Below are 20337 nucleotides of genomic sequence, written 5' to 3'. Positions count from 1 at the left end.
TGTGGCTGCGCCACAGCGCGCGTTTGCCCGAGCGAGACGCCCTGCCGACGTCCCGACGCCCCGACGCCCCGAAGCCCCGACCTCTGCCCTCCCATCGATTACATCACGGCACTTGTCCCTCGATTTTATCATTGTCATGGGATCCTTAACTTGATAACGTATAGCCCGATAGTTCCGTATCGGTTATGTATGTCAGTAGCTATAACGACCATAGTTCCGAGGAAACTGCGCGAGCTATAAGGTAATAATTTATGGAGGCAGCTGTACGTATTTCTCTGGTGGAACTTTCAAAGTCAAGGATCAATTCGCAGGAATACCTCAGGCAATCGGAGCAGGATCCTTTTTAATGCCGTTGAAGATTAAATATTTATGAGCTCGCTCTACTGAAAACCGGCTGCGTCTCTGATCGTCCCTGATCGTCCCTGATCGTCCCGACCATCGAGAGATCTTGCACTCGCGAAGCTGCGCGCCAACGCTACGAACTTGTTGGGCCGCTAGAGACGTCGCTCGTGTCACGCGGGATCAATTCCTGCTGACGTGACGCTTTCTTAACCGTAGCATCGCTGCGACCAATTTCGAGCAATGACCTATGCATTCGTTAAACGGAGCGTCGCCACTACGACGTGATTCGTGGACGCTCAATCATCTCTCAAATGAATCCATCGGATCGTCCTGAGTAGTCGGAGTGCCGATTGACCTTAGAACCCTAAACTCTTTGCGATGCAGTTCCATTTTTTTATTTTTATTTTGCACATTTTTCGGAATATATTCCAGAGCTCGAAGTGCGCAAAAGATGCTAATGACCTTCTTAAATAAAATGGAATTTGAAAAGTGGCCAATAAAAAGGATCTTTCTTTTGATTTTCAGATCACCTGGATCGATGGACTTGGCAATGTCCTTCACAAAGGAATCAAGACGACCACCGAGAAGTTCGACGGTGGTCCATTGATCACCGTCAAGTCGGTTCTGACGGTAATGCCCCGCAAGGAACATGACAACACGACCTTCACGTGTCAGAGTCAGAACGCGGCCGATCGCACACCGCAAAATGTCAAATTGCGAGTGGAGGTAAGATACGCACGCCCTGCTAAATAATTATTAACCTATTCATTTCTCATGCAAACAGTTAGCTCATCTGACTTCGGATTACATCAATCGAGCGCCCATAAAGTTAGAGTTCATTGAACAGCAATTTCTAGTACTTTACTCTACCACGTGACGTGCTCTGCTATGCACCACGGTACGATAAAGGGATTGTCTTTTAAAATACTGACTCGCTTAAATCCATCTCGAGCACTCTCGTTCAAAAGAGTCTGATAGAGAGCGCGTGTCGTTAATGTCGCTAGTGTACGATTACTGATTAACATCAATTATCACGACGCAGGATACAGCTAGTTTGCTTTCTCGCGATCTAACCAGCCATTCATGCCAATCTACATCCAATCAAGCCGCGAGAAAGCAGAGCTACTAATTTTACATTAACCCAACCCGCAGTCGGCGCGCGTGTGCAAATATATAATTTGCAAAGTTCATGGACCCTCTACCACCACCCATTGGCCACTTTGCCGTGCTGCGCTTCCTCGTTTCCTACTTTTCCGTCTTCCGTTTTACACTCCGAGACGTTTCTCCGTCCGCGGTGCTTTTCTGCAGCTTTAATAGGACATCCGTGCCAAACAGAATCACACCTACTGCTCAGGCATGTCAATGGCTCTAGAACCTGGACTTGACCAAGTTCATTTTTCAGTATCGATGAATTGAAAAAAAAAAAAAAAAAAAAAATGAAAACACTTTTTACATTAGACTTTCTCTTAGTGGCCAACCCTCCTGGACCAACCCAATTGGCTTTGAAATATTCACAGGTCACAGCACTTGAACTCTAAGTTATCTTCACCCATCGTAGCATTGGAGTTCCGTACTATCCTAACCTAACCCAATCACTTAAAACCCCACCATGGCATTACACAATTTTTGTGTTGCGGAATTTTCAAAATACTCTGTACTAACGCGACTCTTTTTCCTCTTTGTCGTTAAACAATCACACTTCTTTTTTCATTTCCTTTCTGTGTTACAGGTCCGTTACGCTCCAAAAGTTTCATTGAAAATTCGCTCAGGATTTTCAAAAAATGGAAGAATCGTAGAAGGCGCAGAATTGCGATTCAAATGCCGCGCGGAAGCTAATCCACCCGATATGGAATACAGGTGCGAGAGAGAGTGAGAAAGAGAAAAAGAGAGAGAGAGAGAGCGAGCGCGAACTATGCGTTCATGTGGTTCGTGTGGTTCATGTGTGCGCGCGAGACACGCAACCAGACTAAATAGCAATGATACGATCAAAGTAAGACGCCCTGAGAGTTTCGGGCGTTGCGACGCGAAACACGCGAACTGACGTTTAGCCCGGCGAAGGGAAAATCGATTCATTCCTGCGTGGATGGAAGAAACAAAAGGGATAAAAGGACGAAAGTAAAATGAGCTCAAAAGGGGAACCACGTGAGGTCGAGCTCTCGTGAAAAGGCCACGTCGATATGATTCAAAACGGAAAGCGTGGACATTTCCGGTTCTTTGGGGGATAATGAATTTCCACTAATGCACGTTAAAGTCTCTTTGAGGACCCTGCTCGTTTTTCTTTCTACCCTTCAGCATTATTTTTCACCGTAAATCTATTAACCACGTGTGTTTCGAGCCGCTAGCCGCATCCGCATCGTTCGTTCTCTCTCTTGCGACGCAATTCGCCCTCAAATTCAGAATATCGCATAAAAGACGAAGAACCTCGTGATTCGCTCGAGGATGCTGTCGATGTCTTCTTGTCTTCTTGTTTGTCGGTGGCACTGGAAGAACCTCACTTGCTTTATTTGACCTTCCAATTGCATCGGAGCCTGATGTTTACACTGGCAAAGCGTGCCTGTCGCTTCCGTCGAAAGCGAATTTTCCTTATTTTCATTATTTGAGGTTTTGCTCTCTTTTCCTTAAAGCAAATACACACTTAACACTCGAACGGATCGGAATGTGCCGAAATATTTGAAAATTGCAAAATTCCTATTTCTTGAAGGTGGTACATCAATGAGAAGAAGGTGATTGGCGACTATACCACAGAAATGATTATTCACAACGCAACCCGGGAACTTCACGACGCCATTGTGAAGTGCGAGGTGCACAATGACGTCGGGAAGAGCGAAGAAACGGAAACCCTGGATATCACCTGTAAGTAATGCTCTACTTAAGTAGAAAGCATCCATTCCATTATAATATCCCTTTACTCCACATTGCGTAAAGACAGGCACAGTTCAGTATTCGTAGATATATTTTTTCCCTCTTGAATGAATAAATGAAGGATTACTAATCTTCATTGTTATAATGAATTTCAGTATTAAGGGACATCGTTATTTAGAAAAATGTAGTATTTCTCTTTGACATACGATTTTTTCCTAATAAGGAACTTTTTAATTTTTATTGATCTTTTCCATTATTCAAAGACGGACCGCAATTTCGCCATCCGCCAGTCTCCGTGGAGACGCACTACGGCGCAACGGAGATTCTACAGTGCGACGCCGATGGCAACCCGACGCCAGAGATCTTCTGGATCCACGAGGAGTCGGGCAGGATGGTAGCGACCAGTCCGAATATAAGTGTCCTCGTCAGTCCGGAAACGGCCGGTCGTTACTATTGCAAGGCCAGCGTGCCTGGATTTCCGGAATTGACCGGATACGCGAACATCTACATCCGTGCGGCGCCGAGTATCGTTTCCCAGAGGACTCAGTATGTACCCGACGAAGGAGTCGTCAAGGTAAATATCGATACTACCACGTGCGTCATTACGATAGCTATTTACGACCCATTTGGGATCATCCTTAGTTAACAGTTACCTACTAGTCGCGCCACACTGTAAAGTATATCAACAGTAACAGTAACAGTAACTCTGGGTTATTGTCTCGCACTGCACTGTAGTCTATCCAGGATGCGGGTTTCTGCTAAGAACAACTGCAATGCCAGACAGAGAGCAACGTACCTACATAATGATAATACCCAACTACCCACGCATAGGGAAAGGAATGACAAAATAAATTTAGAGATATACTGTTTTTCTACACGCTTTTCATTTATGCTTGTTTCCTGGGGGCTGTTGCTATGCCAAGATTCTGTTAAACGCATTAAATGGAAATACAGATATAGATTTACAAACTAGTTTCCTGAGTTACTTCGAACTTTAAAAGTTAACCCCTTAAAGTTGTTCCTCATAACAGTTATAACTGTCGAAGATTTATTCTCAGCGATATTCTGTATTAGAGCGCACACGACTTCGGATTCACTGTTATTGCCTTACGGGATTGCTTCCATCTCAAGATACTTTGCTTTCTTTCTGGCTCTGCATTCGAGGCGGTTGCTGCCATTACTTTGCCGGAGTCTTAATGGGCGCCGCACAGTAAACTGCGATTTCTTGTCACATCCTGCCAAAGGGCGGATAACTTTAGTACTTCGGGAATCCGGAACATTGGTTAAACGATACTTGATCGTTTTAATGTCTACAGTTTTTCTTTTTCCTTGATCTTCTTCCCATGGTTGACACTCAACTTGCAGGTGGAGTGCACAGCAATATCCGTGCCGAAAGCCGAATCCGTGGTCTGGAGTTTCGCCGGGCGAGAGCTCAATTTCTCGACAAACAATACACCCTTCTACGTGCAGGAGGAATACAACCCCGAGGGTGTAGTCAGTACCGTCACCCTCCTGGAGCCTGTGTCCACGTACTTCGGTGATTACAATTGCACAGTCACTAACAGCTTTGGTACGGACTCAGTGGTTATCAAGCTGACAACGCATGGTGAGTCGAAATACAAAATATCAAAAACGCGCTACATACACATCATAATCAGTTAGGATATATTTTTTACTCGTGAAAAGATTAATCGGTTAACGACGTATAGACAGCGGAATCCACCTGGGATGTGTAAGAGGGGTGAAAGCTGGCAAACGAGTTAGTATGAAAAATCAATAGAAAGTTAGAGTAACGAGATCGAGAGGCTAGGGATGCTTTGGCAAGTCTAGTTAACTCGACGATCGGTAGGAGCTTTCACGTAAGAGTCAAAACCCTTGAAGCATAAGCGTCTACACGGATGCATTTTGTGGAATAGTCCCTGATAAAATTATGTATTAAAAAAATTTGCGATTCCCTTTTTACTTCTGCGTCGACTTTTACCTACACCCTACGACCATCCATGCGCATCCTAAGCTATCTGCGTAGATATCCCCTGCCTGAGTCTCCAATGCTTTTACCTGTGATCCATGCCTCCCTTGTACGTACATGACCATATATGTATTTCTAGATCCTATGAGCCACATGTAATCTGGATACGTGCTAGACATATTTTCAACTTTTATTGGGGAGGGGATTGCTATCGCGATAATCCAATAATAATTTTGACTGGACTCTTGCTTAAGGCCGTCTCATATATTTCAGCTGTAGCACCCTATACGTAAAGCAACAACTATAGAACTGCCATTTCTACCTCTTCTCATTGATCTCGCGCGAATGAGAAAACAAACTGCGTCACGTAGTTAATATCCGATGCGGCCAAGAAAACGAGTACCAAATCCGTCCAGTCGTGCGTGGCGTGATTACTCCCTGAAGACGCTCCTCTGAGGCACATTCCGTCTGGAGTCCCACTCGAACGAGGACTATCCTTGCTTCCTCCTTTTATCCCACTTCCATTCCCCACTGCACGCTTCTCCAAGATTTCCCGACTGGTTCTATCCGATGCCAATAAAACGAATCCACTTGACCAAAAAGGTAGTAACTGCACCTACTCGAAGTCTAAGAACCCGTTGCTGCGTCTACAGTGATGTGTACCACTGTAGCGGTGCGATACTATACTCAAGGCAGGGTATAACTACTCATATAAGATAGCGAATAGCACCATACTATACTGACCATCTTCCATTGAGAAACAACGATACTTAACCAGCCGTGACGTTTAGCATTGATTCCAGTCGATTGGCAACTTATTCTTATCATCGTGGGTCTGGTCGTCTGCGTGATACTGATTGGAGTTATAGTCATTCTCATACTTCACTGTCGCGACCGGATTAAGCAGCCAAGAGCGAGATCGGCCCCCTCGCACGAGAACGAGATGCGTAAGTTACTTAACGCAAACATTCTAATTAAGAATCAATGCGCGCGAGTAGGTCATTTTCGTAATATTTGTTATTTATCTATCTTACTACTTGCAGAGGAAACAGACTCCAATGGAGATCGGTATCGCGAGAGCGATAGGAGCAGCAATTTATCGGACGTTAAGGCTGATATCCGTGCGGGCTCCAGTGTCAGCAATGCGGAAAGCGTGACGGCCCTGGACAGCGAGGGCGAAGGAAGCACCAGGGGTGTTAATGCTCTTGCACTTGCGGGCCCTGTGCCAAATCCACTGGGATACCGTTACAGCGCAGACTATACAGAGCCGTCCTTTCCACCGAAAAATAACGTGAGTTAAATGGACCTCCGTAGGCTTCCCCATATACCGTTGGTAATATTTAGATATTTTATTATTATCGTGGTCGTCCTCTCCTCTTCTCCCTTTTCGTCTTCATCATCTTTTTACTTTCAGTACTTTCAGTACTTTCAGTACTTTCTGTACATATCTACTCGCTCAAGAATACCCGTGTCTTCAAAATTCCCTTAAGACCTACGGAATCCATAACTGTTTTACTGACTTATACATGTATTTTTTTGTAGGATGGAAGTAACAACAATGGCTATGTACCTTATGTGGATTACGCGAGGGACTACATGCCGCCGACGACACAGGGTATGGGCACATCGAGGGAGTCTCTTAGCAGGATTCCATCAAGTGGAATCCTGGCGTCTAAGAAGATCGGCATGAGTTCGGCTAATCTGGGAACATCGACGCCCCAGACAACGCCAGTGATCGATCCGCGTTTCTCGGCCACTTATGGCAATCCCTACCTAAGGTAATGATGATAACAAAAACGAGAGCCAGAAGGTGTTGAACACGACGCGCGACATGTATATTTATGAGAGTGTGGCTCAAGGAGCCACCGATCATCTCCTGTCTTATCGCATTATGTGTCGTGCCTGCCCCATGTGCCAGCGAGGCATCATAAATAACATATTTTAAAACTTGACTCCTGGCAATTTTAAAATTACAGAATGTCTGCCGCTGAACAGCTGAGACACGCCCCTCACACAGCGATACCGGGTGTGACGCCAGCACCGCCGCCGTACACCCAGGCAATGAGAATGAACAACTTGAATACATTAAACGGTGCCGGTCCCCAGGTAAGTTTATTATAATGCAAATATGTTCCTATCAGGCAGATAGCCTTTGAATTCCATTTTTGCAATGTCTTATGCTTTTTCCCTAGGCACCATTATCGGCCCACTACATAACGGGTGGTCCTAATGGCGGTGTGGCAACAGTAAAGCGCACTTCTGCAGTTGGCACCCTGGCAACGCACGTATGAGACAGGGAGCCTTTCTCTAACTAGAATCGGCCTACGAGACTTTTGTACCTTACCGAGGAGCCGGAAAGTACTCGTCCACATCTCACGATTCAAAATAACTCAAGGGTCAGTACCGGAAGATGGCGTCCTAGGTCTTCTACTCATCCTGGCTATTTCAACAAGGATCAAATGGCTGTGGCGTATCGAAACGTCAAGAAACGAGAGTCTTATCCAGAAAAAGAAATGCAAAGACATGAACGTCGTTTTAAGATCTGTGACCAACAGCAGCAGGAATCTCTGGATGTGGTTCAGGAAGTGGATCACGTTCTGCGACAACTACATAAGGCTAGCAGAGATCACAAACATTTGGTGGAAGGTCGTCATAAGAAAGTCGACGTCCTCGTTGGTCTTGACGAAGCTCTGGAGGATTGTTCAGGAGGGCGCAGTCAAAATAGGTATGAAGATGAAACTTCTCGTTCAGTTTTTAGAGCACCTCAAAAACGGACTTCATCCTTGCCAAGCGAATACATGTCGAAAAATGTTTCAAGTTGTCCTCGGCGGTTCAGAAGGTCCCTACGTGAAATTGTCAGGATTCAGAAAGAAAGGGAATTTCTAGAATCTATGGAAAATCTTAAATGTATACCGGACATTCATTCTGCAAGGACAAGTAATTATTATGAACCACTCGATTCTGAAAATATTAAACTATTGTCCAGAAGAAAAGTCATCAGGCAGGCTGATCTGAAAGATTTGACCGGCGAAGGAATTTCGAGATCATCCCATGTGGAACAGAACGACAATATCCGGAACTCTATGAGAAGATTCCACAACAGAAAATCTGTCACTTGGGATCTTCCCTACAGAGCATCCTGGACTGATGAGGATTATGAACTCACCATCGTCTGAAAAAAAAAACAGATACTATCGTCATCTTGAAGACATTTTAATTTCGAAAGTATTCCCGAAAGTCCTGCGGATTTTATGAAACCTCGCACCTGCAGGCCGAGTTAAGACAAGGTAAACCGACAGTAGGAAAAGTGTTCGTGTGGCGAACGAATACAAGAGGGATAATCGAAGTCTCAGTTTTTGTGTAGCAAGAGCGAAAACTTGAAAAAAAGGTTGATGTTATCAGGTGAAGAAGCAAATCATAAACTATCGAGGAACAATACTTAAAGAAAAGAGAATAAAAATAAGATGGGAGACCCAACGAGCCACCCGAATTTGACAATCTTCGACATACTCTAGATCTCGGTAAGCATTAGTTTAGTTGATAATGGAAAGTGTCGAATTGAAAAGGTGCCATGTTTGTTAAAATTTTGTCGGTGATAGAATTCCAACTTGCACTAAGGGCGTCTTTTTGATCTGACCATTTGCTCCGGTCGTAAAACCCATTCCTGAAGTGGAGATCGCGAGACTGCAATGGCAAAATAAATATAGGAGGAAGTATTATATAGATTGCGAAGGATGTGTGTATATGAAAAATTTGCGTGTGAGCCTTAAGTTCAGACCATTACTGTACGATAGGTAGCTAAATGATTAGGTATATTATACACCTGTTGTCAATATGAACATAGAGCCTATAGTTTGATGGCACTAAAATGAAACTTTATCGAAATAAGCGCGTTCAGAGGTAATTAGCATTGTGAACGAGCTTCCTGTAAATATGGACGATTACACACTATCATACTATTACTATTACTACTACTACTACTACTACTACTACTACTATGCCACCACACTCCTACTATTACTACTATTACTGCTACTATCACTACTTACTACTACTATATTCACTATCATACTATTACTATTACTTGATGGCACTAAAATGAAACTTTATCGAAATAAGCGCGTTCAGAGGTAATTAGCATTGTGAACGAGCTTCCTGTAAATATGGACGATTACACACTATCATACTATTACTATTACTACTACTACTACTACTACTACTACTACTATGCCACCACACTCCTACTATTACTACTATTACTGCTACTATCACTACTTACTACTACTATATTACTACTACTACTACTACTACTACTACTATTGCCACTACCACTACCGTACTATTGCTACTGCTACTGCTACCAGTACTATTATAAATACGTGTATAAAAGAGAATTACCGGGAGTAAGTGTAAAGAGAAAGATATAAGAAAAAGATCGCCGCATCGGGTACTTGTGCCATTCTAAGAAGAAGAAAGGAAGAACTAAAATATTTAAAAAGAAATTTATAGCAGTGAAACAAACGTTTGGTAAATACAAGTCTGAATGTACGGCAAAAATAACAAATTGAATGCAACACTCACACATACATACATATAATGAGATATCGGATGAGATTTTTCGGGTTCATTTGGCTTTTCTTTGAAATGTTTTTCTTTCTTTTTTTTTTATACGTTCTCAGCAATATCGTAATTGGTGGAATTGAAAATATATCACACGGTTTGCTATTGGTAACCAATCAGCTACTACCACCTACCGCGCAAAGTAGTTCGACCTGCCGTCGGTCAATTATGGCCAGGATCGCGCCGGAACGCGCAGGGCTGCACAATCAGTTGGTCCCAAGCTTTAAACTCTTAATGATTATTAGTATATATTTTTTGTCGCAAGTGCTTATAAAATTGTACCCTTGTAATTATTCCATCGGCCAATTCTTCGCTCACGACATCATCACCAAACAATAACGTATACATACCATCGCCAACAGATTTTCACCATTATGTTTAGCCAAAATTGCGTTCGTCCTTTTGTTTCTTATAATTAATTGGATTAGTTGATCGGCCGGATCAATCTTGATAACTTTAACGAAACAGGGTCGCTAATCAATTATTAAGATGATTAAACTGTGGCGAGATGCGAGCATGCATCGACTGAATTGAATTTGGCCAATTACACAGCATTGTGAAAAGAAAGGGCCAAAGTGCGAACACGTTAGAGATAGGCATGCAGGGATGTGGCACGTTTTTTCTAACGGCAAACAATATCTGCAATACATAGGAAAGAAAGAAAAAAGAAGAAGGTAAACGAGCGAAATATTACATTTGCATCGCACGGACAGTATAATATAAGAAAATACGTCTGTACGATAATTTGTTGTAAATAGCTGAAATTATTGCTCATCGTATCTCGTAAGTTTAGTTAGTTTTGTAACTATCGACTATTACATACATACGTATATACGTATACATATATCTTATATAAATTCATTATAAAATATGTATATGTATATAGAATTTGATATGTATATCTAAAAACTTTATAAGAATCCCGCAAGGAGTGCGAATCCCTTCGTATTTTAAGTCGCGCCGTTACACATGGGCATGTATGCACGCGTATGCATACCGAAGTCTCGAAGAAAAAGAAAGAATATAAAGGAATGAAGAATTGAAGAAATCTTGTGGGAATCGTTCGCGCCGCATTCGCCAATAGAGAGAACACAACTTCCCTTTTGCGGCTACCCGAATGCAAATGGATAGTTGAACCTTAGGAAATATTATACATATAAAGAATCGGCCACCCTGTATTCTCTAGGTTATATTTGCGAAAAAGTGTCACTCTTAGCTGTTGTAAAGAAATGATTGAGGGATAAAAGCGAGGAACGAGGACAGCAAAGGGAAAAGGATAAAGATTACCAGGGAAAGCTGCATCTTTTTTGGGATACAGTACAGTGAGAGTTCGTTATTCGATATTAATGAAGAAAATAGAAAATAAAAAAAAGGGAATCCTTTAGGTAATTGAACAATTCTTAAGAAACGATGCCGCCTCACTTGTCGAAGCGTTTGAATATATTAAAAATTGTTTGTAGAGCAATGAATGGTCGGGCGAGGGGCGTGGCGTTAAAATCGCACGTACATATTTCAAACAAAGACACACACACACACACACACACACACACACACACACACACACACACACCGACACTCTTGCACACGTGTTACGAAATAGAATTTATCCAAAAATATATATGAAGAAGTATACTTGCGAGAAATTCTTACAATCAATGTGAGGGGGTGACGGGTGCGACCCGTCGTTGGCACTGTTAAATAGAAATTATCAGTTATTCCAATGAAAGAAATTTAAGAGAAAAGAGATAATAGAAGATTTCTTGTCTAAAAGTATACGACAAGAAATTGTTATGCCTTCTTCGCTGCGATTCGGCATCCCCACCCCCCTACGTACCTACATACATACATGCATTCATACATATATATATGTAATATTGATATCGGTTATCTGTCAATTATCACTTAAATTGTATATCAATTTCCTCGCCTTTAGTCACGCGGAGGCAGGTGGCTATACTCCTCTCGTCGACACTTAATTAAAAAAAAAAAGAAAGAAAGAAACGCACGAATCGAGGGCTAAACTGACGCTCCGTAGGAACGTTTTCGATCCCTTTTCTCTCGTCGTCACTTTTCTGTTGATTTTTATTATCGGGAAACGGGACGCTTTGTTTCCTTTTTCTCGAAAAGGGGCGTGGTCAAATTGAATATTGGCGCAGTGTATGAAAATGAGTAATCTCATTTTAATTGTTGCTAGGTCGATTAAGAATGTTATACATTTATTTTGATCGTCGACCTTTTATTATGATGGCAGTTTGATCGTTTGAAAACAATTGTCTTTCGATTGGCCATTTTTCGCCCTTACATGTTTTGTCTTACTGTCTCCGTCTCACGCTCTCTCTTTCCTTGTCTCCCCTCCCTTCTCTCTATGTCATCTTCTTTGCCATTTTTTTTTATCTCTATTCCCGCGATTCCTTAGCTTTAAAATTTTCCTCAAAGATTTCCTTTAAATTTAACAAAGTTTCTCCGCCGACTCGTCTCGCACTTGTCACGTGACTTGCATGTGCAAAATGTGAAAACTCGGACGTACGATGCCTGCGTGCGCATAGTTCTTCGCGAGATCCACGTATACGGCACGAGTTGGACGACATGTAATAAATAATTAAGTAAGTAAATAATTAATTGTCGTCACGATGACGCAAAGTGACTTTTTTTAATGTGAAACGGGGCGTGATTGCACTTTTGCGTACTAGTATGATATATTGATACTTGAATATAATCTATTTCAAATTTGACTGACACGACCTAGGAGATAATATATCCGATATTTTTCTCGATGTTAAGCTTTTTCTCAAACATATAGGGTGAAATCCTCCTAAGAATGGAATTTAATTGAAACGTTGCAATTATTGAATCGTCGTATAATTTATACATGCAGATGAGAGTAATGTGCGTGTGCGTGTGCGTGTGCGTGTGCGTGTGCGTGTGCGATTATGGAAAAGTGAAAACGAATGCGTGTGTGATATACAGATGGGTAATGATAATGATAAGAATAACGAGTGATAAGTAATAAAACTTAAGACGAATCTATAAAAATGGAGACGATCCCGATAAGTATGATTATCTATGTGTATAGTGAAAATTGTAGAGACAAGGAGTTCGTATGTAAGAGTTTGTTTCGTCGCGATTCGCGTGGGGCGCTCACTTGTATTCGATACTACAGGATCTTTCGGAATGAACAAAGTTGATTTACAAAATTGATTTTGTCACTGAGAAACAGAGACGCATACAGTTTTCCAAATCTCAAAAAATGAACAGTTTATTCTGAAAAGTCATGTAAATCGTACTGCATGTCCCCTCTGTACATAAATTGTAACATATTAACCTAACGCCAGTGATGAAATACTCTTTTCTTTTTTGGTTTTTCCTTTGTCTTCTTTTCGTTCTCTCTATCGTTTTAGGCGCTCAATTCTGTTTCGCCTTGAGAGCGCGCTTTTTGAATTTCGCCTCAGTGTTGCAGATTCTTTGGAACGGGCTGCATTATTTGCGCGCATAGGAGCTTCTGCTGCTTATTGAGTTGAGAATTTGCGAAAGAATTAAGACTGGAAAACTGGCTGGCTAAATCAAACTATTTAAATGGCGTATTTGCGAATTGCGGGCTCTCTCACTTGAATAATAATAATAATAATAATGATATGATAAATCGACTAATAAACGATACACAGGTCCTTCGATCGAGCGTGAATCGCTCTTCGCCGAAACGCAAAGCGGGCAGAGCGTGAAAGAAATTTCGCGAAAATTGCAAATCGCCATCAAATCAATCGCAATCTCGATGGGATCTGTCGCCGCAGTTAAAATGATAGGAAAAGAAAAAAGATACCTGCTGAAAGTATCCGTTTTAAGAGTATACGGCGCTCATCTTAATAACGCAGAGAATCAAAATGTTCCTTCACTCGAGTCGCGAATTTTAATATCTACAACAACAGATACATGTTTTACTGGAAACAAAGTTAAATTTACGAAAATTCTCTGTTATTCTTTCTGTCCGCTTTTACTAAACTCCGTGATTTTTGTTCGCCAATGATGGATCATTTTGAATTTCCTGTATGTCAAAGAATAATTGCGATCTGTAGTCCAGTGAGCAGTATTGGAGATGAACTGATTGTGAGATACGTGAGAATCAGTAGGAACGTATTATAGATAAATACTATAGAAAAATATTTAAGAAATAAGAAAATTGAAAAAGGACGAACTTTAGAGAATCATGCATTTTTCTGTTAAAAAGATGGAGTCCAGAGGGCTTGGGCCATTATCTTTTTGTAATATAACATCGATGACAAATCTTTAATTTGCATTGTATATACGAGATTGACTGATTGAATCCATTCGATTGTAATTGACGATAAACTATTTGAAAAACGAAAAAAATCTCTCTCGCGCACACTCACACACGAGCACGGAATGCTTGCGACAAGAATTTAAAAAATTGATATTAATTGGAAAATAGCAAAAAGAAGTTGCCGGCAAACGGATTCCTTGTAACAGGACGAATGATTTATGAAAACGAAAAACAAAAGGCAAAAAGCAACTTGCGCTTTAGCGTAATAACGCGTTAAGTTTCGATGCACAAATGGATTTATGGATACTGTAGGTGTGTATTGAATGATTCGATATGAATGAGTGAATATAAGATAGAGAGAGAAAGAGAGAGAGAGAGAGAGAGCGAAAGTAAGTGAAAGTCATGATACTAATGATAAGAAAAGAACTTTAGAGAAATATTGAGAAAGAAAGAAAGAAAAGGGAAGATTCTCTGAATGAAAGAAAAAGGATAGAAAAGAATCTCCCCACTCCATTCTAATATGAACTATGTCAATTCTTTAATGATAATTTATGAGTTTCCTCTATGGAAAGACAGAGGAAAGATAAGATGGAGATGACTTTGATGATGATGATGATGATGATGATGATGATGATGGTGATGAAAAATAATATTCGTAACTCCTCCCGTTCTGCTCTCGCTCCTCCTATCTTCGAGATGCATTTGCCTTGTGCTTTATTGCGCATTGCCCTTTCGTTACTCGAGTCTCGTTCATCTAGCGAGAAACTTTAATAGAAGAACCATAATTTTCATATGCGTCAGAATGCTAAGACCTTCGGACAAGAGATTTTGGAAGAGATTGGGAGGAGCCTGAATGGGCGCTTCGAACGCGGACGCGAATCAGCAGACTCCTCGTGATCTGCTTAGAACCGACAGTGTGCCAATCACTCCAGCGTTTCCCTGAACCCCGTGGTCGCTCTTAATTTTCTGTTTTTCATTTTTCTATTTTTTCATTAACTTTTACTATTATTCTTGTTCCTATAATCTTCTTCTTCATACTGGCATTTATTATCGTCCAGATCGGCATCCGCCTTACAAAATCTCCAATACCGAGTCGTTACGATCTTCCTCATTCGTATTTTGTTTCTTCGTTTCTTCCTTTTCATCTCCACTGATTACAAGCAATATTAAAGATACCAAAAGAAAAGAAAGGCAGCAGAGCAAAGATAACGTAAGCAACAGATGCAACAATCACGATTTATACGTGTATTTCTATGCACACGGTTACTGTTCTCAATGTATTCTTGAGAACGAAGACTCGAGCGGAAACGAATAAAATTTTCCCATGTATAAATACATATATACATATATATTGTTTGTTACCAAAGACACTTTTATTTTACGTTGTGTATATTTCGAGTTTACTACCGCGTAGGTACAATGATTACTTTAATCATAGATTTCGTTTAGTTTAACATTTAAAATACTGGATTAGTCGAGAACACATGTAAATCCTCAGTTGAAGATATAACGTTCGAATGAAAACCATATATTCACGTGTCACGAGAAACCTGTACTATATATTTGTTAATCTCGTTGCCTTCCTTGGTCCATCCCCACCCTTTTTTAATTGTTTATTTATCATAGTTATTTATAGTTTACTTTTATGCGAATAATTTCTTTTATTAAACGTCCACGAGAGCGATTGCGATTTTCATTGACACGAAAATCCTCGTACGGCGTTTCGATTAAATATACATAACAATGATGTATCGAAAAACAAGCAACTGTTATTATTTGATTAAATCATGCCATACTCCATATTGACGTGTAAGTTTTTTATGTTCTTACGTTACGTTCTTCTTTTTATGCATCGTTTCGTACTCTTCTTACTCCATAATTTCCAAAATCTACATTAGCGCGATTCTTCTTCTCAAGTCATAAACCCATTACATAGTGAATGCATAAGATGCATTCACTATTCACTGCATGGTTTTGCGCTCACCTCCGAAGCGCAAGTTTTCACCCTGAATATTTTAATGAAATATTGTTCATGTTGCACAGTTGAGATACAAAAAAGGAAAGAAGAGAAAGGGGCGATACAAGTTACAATTATTGTTCCTTCATAAAAGTTACTTATCCTTGTATATAAATAATTTTCGCACAAATCTCTCAAGCGTAAGGCAGAAAGAAAAAGAAAGAATAATAAAAATAATGCAGTCAGCCTCCATTCGATACCGCAAGCCAGAGACGATACGCATCGCGACACTGCTTATATGTCGACATACGTAGACATACAAGCAGCGTATCCTTTGAAATGTATTTTTTTCCGAAGTAACAAAAAAATATTTTCATCATCCCTCTTATTATTCCTTCATCATTTTGTTCTATTATTTACTTGACGTCTCTGGCCTCTCTGGCCATTAAAAAGGATAAGTGCATTACGTGACCACTGGGAATCGAAGGGCCTAACTGTAATTATTGAAAACTAAGTGCATAAACGTAAAACCTTGATACATCGAGGATAACGAGAAAGTTACTGAAGAAGAAAAAGAACGCAAAGAGAAAGTAAAAAAGGTTGTTGAGGCATTTTTAAGTCAAAAAATGTCGATTTTTAATTAAATAATGCACAAAACACAGAGTTCAATGACGAATGCGGGATGAAATTGATAACAGTACTAGTAGCCTACTAGAAATATTGACGGTATGACGGATTTTTGGTGAAATTCCGATCGGGATCCAAGAGGAGCGCTCTTGATCACGGTTCATATGTAATTATTCGAATTAATAAGACTTACTGATTATTATTATCGATTAATTAATTGTACACGATCTATCGATTAATTAATTGACACTACCTAAACTATCTACATTCCTTTTAAGAATTTACCACTGTTACTTTGTGAAACTATCTGTAAATACATATTTTGTATTCCTGCAAAATAAACATAAGAGAAATCATTAAGAGTTCACGTTTCACGTGTCCTTGTACATACACTGAGGATATGAGAATTGGAGAACTCACGCGCGTGTGGCGCGTGTTGTGTGTATGAGTAAGAGAGAGAGAGAGAGAGAGAGAGAGAGAGAGAGAGAGAGAATGCTGTAATAGTTTTTTATAACTTTACAGCTATTTTCTTTAAAATTTACTTTTCCCTTTGCCTTTCTTTACCTTTATTTACCTTGAGAGAAAATATCCAATTGTAGCCATATATGTAAATATTATTTTTCGATTTTACAATTATACATGAGTTAAATAAAATAACACTGAATCGTTCACCATGTCGTATCAGATGAATTTGGACAGTTATTATCAACGTCTAGTTAGTGATTATACAGTCGAGTTGCTAGTTCATGGAATAGAAAATCCGAATATAAACTAATTTTTTTAAATAAACAACGTACGCTACGCTCTGACAATGGTTAATAATAATTTTTTATTCACTAATCCTATTGTAACTCACAAACTCCCATAGTAGAATTATATAATACAAAATAACAGTTCTACCATATATTAAAGAATAAAGATGTACATATATGTTGAAACGAAAAAAGATAAAATTACAGTAACTGAACTTATACGCAAAATCTCATTAAATTTGAGGTATATCCCTATAACCAACAATAATATCTAGCAGTATTTTAACGTTTGCCATGAAGAACAATAGACCAGCTATCCATATGTATAAAAAAGAATTTAGACCCTTAAATTCCAATAGGTAAGCAGCAAACAACCAGAGCCCCTGAGCAATCAACCAGATCCCAAGTAAAAAAATGGATCTGCATTTACTCAAACATAAATTTGTCAGGCATATTGGAAGCAGAGACAAAAACCAAAAAAAATATTGCGAGGTCATGACTGGATTGTATGTCACCATTACCAGTGCTTGAGTGAACATTGCAAAGGGTAAACTGAATTTGGTTGAGTAACGAACAGACAGTATAACCAGTAGAACTAATTGCGGCAAAAAAGTAAGAATTTTCTGTAGAATTCCTGATACTTGCAACGCTGTCAAATACTGCATATAAAAATAGACAGAAAAATTGTGTCTGGCATCCTTCCGTATCAGATGATAAATCAAACTCTCATAAAGGAATTTATAACCATAGAAGTAATAGCAGCTAGCCGTAAGCAGTGATAAAGATAAAATACAGCCTAGAATCAATTTCACTTGTTTTACATTGGGAAGGGCAATCAATTGGTTTTTAGTATGTAGTGAAAGATACATTGCCAAACTGAAAGCAATAGGATAAAGTCTGAAGTGAATAGACAAGCCATGTAGTACACCGGTGAGCAGTGAATTGTCATTCTGCAACATTGACAATGTCAATAATACCAGAAGCACAGCGAGTGAGTCTGCATTCCCTCTTGTTGATATTACAATTGTCAAGGGATTGTAAAGCCATAAAAGGGCACAGAACTCAGCAGTACTTCTGGTGCAGTACTGCTTGATGAGGATCCTTTTAATTAGAAGAGAGACTAATATGTCTACCAGAGAAAATATTAATTTACCAAAATCTAAATGCAACAAAATATTTGGCGTAAGTAATAGAGCCAATAATGGTGTATAACGATACGTATGACGCTCAAACGGGGACTCTCTCTGTATTATATGGCGAGCTGCATCCGTAAAAACTTTATAGTCGACATCTGTATACGGTACGTCGAAATTGTTGTCGTGAAAATTTGCATAAACAATAAGGATGACTCTTACTGTCAAAGCGACAATACAATGTCTTGCAAAGGTAAGACTCATTATTCTTTTGGTAATATTTAGACTCTGGTAACTGTACTTACAGAGCAACGTTATGAAATGAATTAGACGAGTTCACTACAGAAATTTTCATGTATTACATTACCATACTACACCGTACTTTTAAATTTATGGATGCTTCAATAATGAACATTACAATCTTGTTTTGTTCTTCATTGCAGCATTTACTAAACAATTCTTGAAATTCTCAAACTCAGATTTGCAATCATCCTTCTTGATATTACTTGATTTTATAACACACCTTGCATATGCTGTGCCTGTTTTGCGACACTGCGCAACTAGAACTGGATACTTTCTAAGTCGTGCCCTGGCACTATTAACAGCATCCATAATTCTAAGCTTATATTATTCTATTTACCGCATGTGATGTGGTACAGTATCAGGCACTTTGTCGTATTTGTCAGTTAAAAAGATGTTATATAAGTTCCGAGCATACAAGAGGGTTACAATTCCAGATAGGAGGCAGAATGTGCCAACACGTGGATAACGTTGCATGATGCTCTGATTCTTGAGGATATCCCTGGATGTCATGATTATTTAATCGCAGTCGCCTTTAACACAAGATTGGTTACTTGCATTACTACATATTGTCAATGTAATTTACAAATATTTTCATGTATTTCAATTCCAATTTAGTTTATTCATACGGAACAGTAACTCACTGGATCAATAGTGTTATGTTGATATGGTTTAGTTGTATCTATACCGTCACAAACAAGAGACCTAGAGGAATTCTTAATGCAACACTGCCGAATTTCTTCGATAACGCTCTCACAGCGGGATGGCTGATAAACGTTGTCTAAAAAAAAAGATTTTTTGGCGAAGTTAATTTTCTAGGGTATTCTATGTACGAACAGTATTATCCAACAAACTCAATTGTTTACTTAACATGTATACAATACTAAATGAAGCAATTACCTTGAAGACACTTCTGCAGTTTGCAGGCCAGCGGTTTGCAAGGATCAGCCGTCATACAACATTAGAATAAACTTATTTCCTGATGAATTTTTATTTGATACAAGTTCTACAAGAATTCTGTTACGTAAGAATAGGTTACATTGAAGATTACAATAAAATACGAAACATCCGTTATTGGCTAGTCTCCAGACTTTCCGTCAGAGCTATCGAATAGCTATGGCGTTGTCCCAACTTAGTCGCTTCATGACGCTTCAAACCCACCCTGACCAGTAACTACGTTTACACGCCGATCGTAAACCGGTTCTACTTGTAAAGCATATTTGGGATTGCTCAATTCCTTTAGACCAGTATTAATGAAACCAGTTTAAGACATAGATATAGAAATACCGGGATGGAGCATAACCCTGGGGGGGAAACCGTTTACAGGGGGGGTCGAGGTACATTATCCCTACTTCTGATTGATATTTCTATATCTATGGTTTAAGACTGTCGTGTAAACGTAATAACTCAGAGATAGTGACAACTTGTTGGAGCGGATCCTCCAATTGCCTCCATTCTTATTGGCGAACGGAAAACTTTCTGCGATCTAAAAACCCGAT

General features: G+C 39.8%; 4 protein-coding genes across 5 annotated transcripts in view; 1 reads left to right on the top strand and 3 right to left on the bottom strand.

Annotated features, from left to right (window-relative positions):
• Positions 1 to 7500, top strand: part of LOC107272736 (irregular chiasm C-roughest protein) — a 59927-nt gene extending 52427 nt beyond the window's left edge. Inside the window, exons 4-13 of one of the 2 annotated variants that reach the window (XM_015750186.2) lie at positions 868 to 1068; positions 2072 to 2199; positions 3044 to 3195; positions 3468 to 3778; positions 4570 to 4810; positions 5977 to 6120; positions 6217 to 6464; positions 6716 to 6951; positions 7150 to 7279; positions 7366 to 7500. In XM_015750186.2, coding sequence (XP_015605672.1) covers positions 868 to 1068; positions 2072 to 2199; positions 3044 to 3195; positions 3468 to 3778; positions 4570 to 4810; positions 5977 to 6120; positions 6217 to 6464; positions 6716 to 6951; positions 7150 to 7279; positions 7366 to 7464 — 1890 coding nt within the window. In that variant the 3' untranslated portion in view covers positions 7465 to 7500. Of the gene's footprint in view, positions 1 to 867; positions 1069 to 2071; positions 2200 to 3043; positions 3196 to 3467; positions 3779 to 4569; positions 4811 to 5964; positions 6121 to 6216; positions 6465 to 6715; positions 6952 to 7149; positions 7280 to 7365 lie in introns of both variants that reach the window. The other variant, XM_015750185.2, reaches the window with a different exon arrangement.
• Positions 7501 to 16637: 9137 nt separating this feature from the next.
• Positions 16638 to 18853, bottom strand: LOC107272737 (GPI mannosyltransferase 1). The gene has a single exon (XM_015750187.1). The coding sequence runs from the start codon at positions 18800 to 18802 to the stop codon at positions 17639 to 17641; it is 1164 nt and encodes a 387-aa protein (XP_015605673.1). The 5' UTR covers positions 18803 to 18853; the 3' UTR covers positions 16638 to 17638.
• Positions 18854 to 18873: 20 nt separating this feature from the next.
• LOC112495105 (NADH dehydrogenase [ubiquinone] 1 alpha subcomplex assembly factor 8) lies at positions 18874 to 19189 on the bottom strand. Its single transcript, XM_025090037.1, has one exon. It carries the CDS (start codon positions 19148 to 19150, stop codon positions 18953 to 18955), a length of 198 nt encoding a protein of 65 aa, XP_024945805.1. The 5' UTR covers positions 19151 to 19189; the 3' UTR covers positions 18874 to 18952.
• LOC107272738 (cx9C motif-containing protein 4) lies at positions 18874 to 19898 on the bottom strand. Its single transcript, XM_015750188.2, has 3 exons — positions 19739 to 19898; positions 19483 to 19619; positions 18874 to 19371 (listed from the first exon to the last, which is right to left on the bottom strand). Exons 1-3 carry the CDS (start codon positions 19791 to 19793, stop codon positions 19354 to 19356), a joined length of 210 nt encoding a protein of 69 aa, XP_015605674.1. The 5' UTR covers positions 19794 to 19898; the 3' UTR covers positions 18874 to 19353.
• Positions 19899 to 20337: the final 439 nt, after the last annotated feature.

Source organism: Cephus cinctus, unplaced genomic scaffold, assembly GCF_000341935.2.
Source record: "Cephus cinctus unplaced genomic scaffold, Ccin1 Ccin1_scaffold1239, whole genome shotgun sequence".
NCBI lineage: Eukaryota > Metazoa > Arthropoda > Insecta > Hymenoptera > Cephidae > Cephus > Cephus cinctus.
This window is presented reverse-complemented; position numbering and strand designations above follow the sequence as displayed.

What these genes read in the sequence shown, in the direction of transcription:
- LOC107272737 (XM_015750187.1), bottom strand. Translation starts at nt 18,802, where the DNA reads ATGAGTCTTACCTTTGCAAGACATTGTATTGTCGCTTTGACAGTAAGA.
- LOC112495105 (XM_025090037.1), bottom strand. Translation starts at nt 19,150, where the DNA reads ATGGATGCTGTTAATAGTGCCAGGGCACGACTTAGAAAGTATCCAGTT.
- LOC107272738 (XM_015750188.2), bottom strand. Translation starts at nt 19,793, where the DNA reads ATGACGGCTGATCCTTGCAAACCGCTGGCCTGCAAACTGCAGAAGTGT. An exon ending in ACTGCAGAAGTGTCTTCAAG is followed by an intron (nt 19,620 to 19,738) that starts GTAATTGCTTCA and finishes CTTTTTTTTTAG; the next exon opens with ACAACGTTTATCAGCCATCC.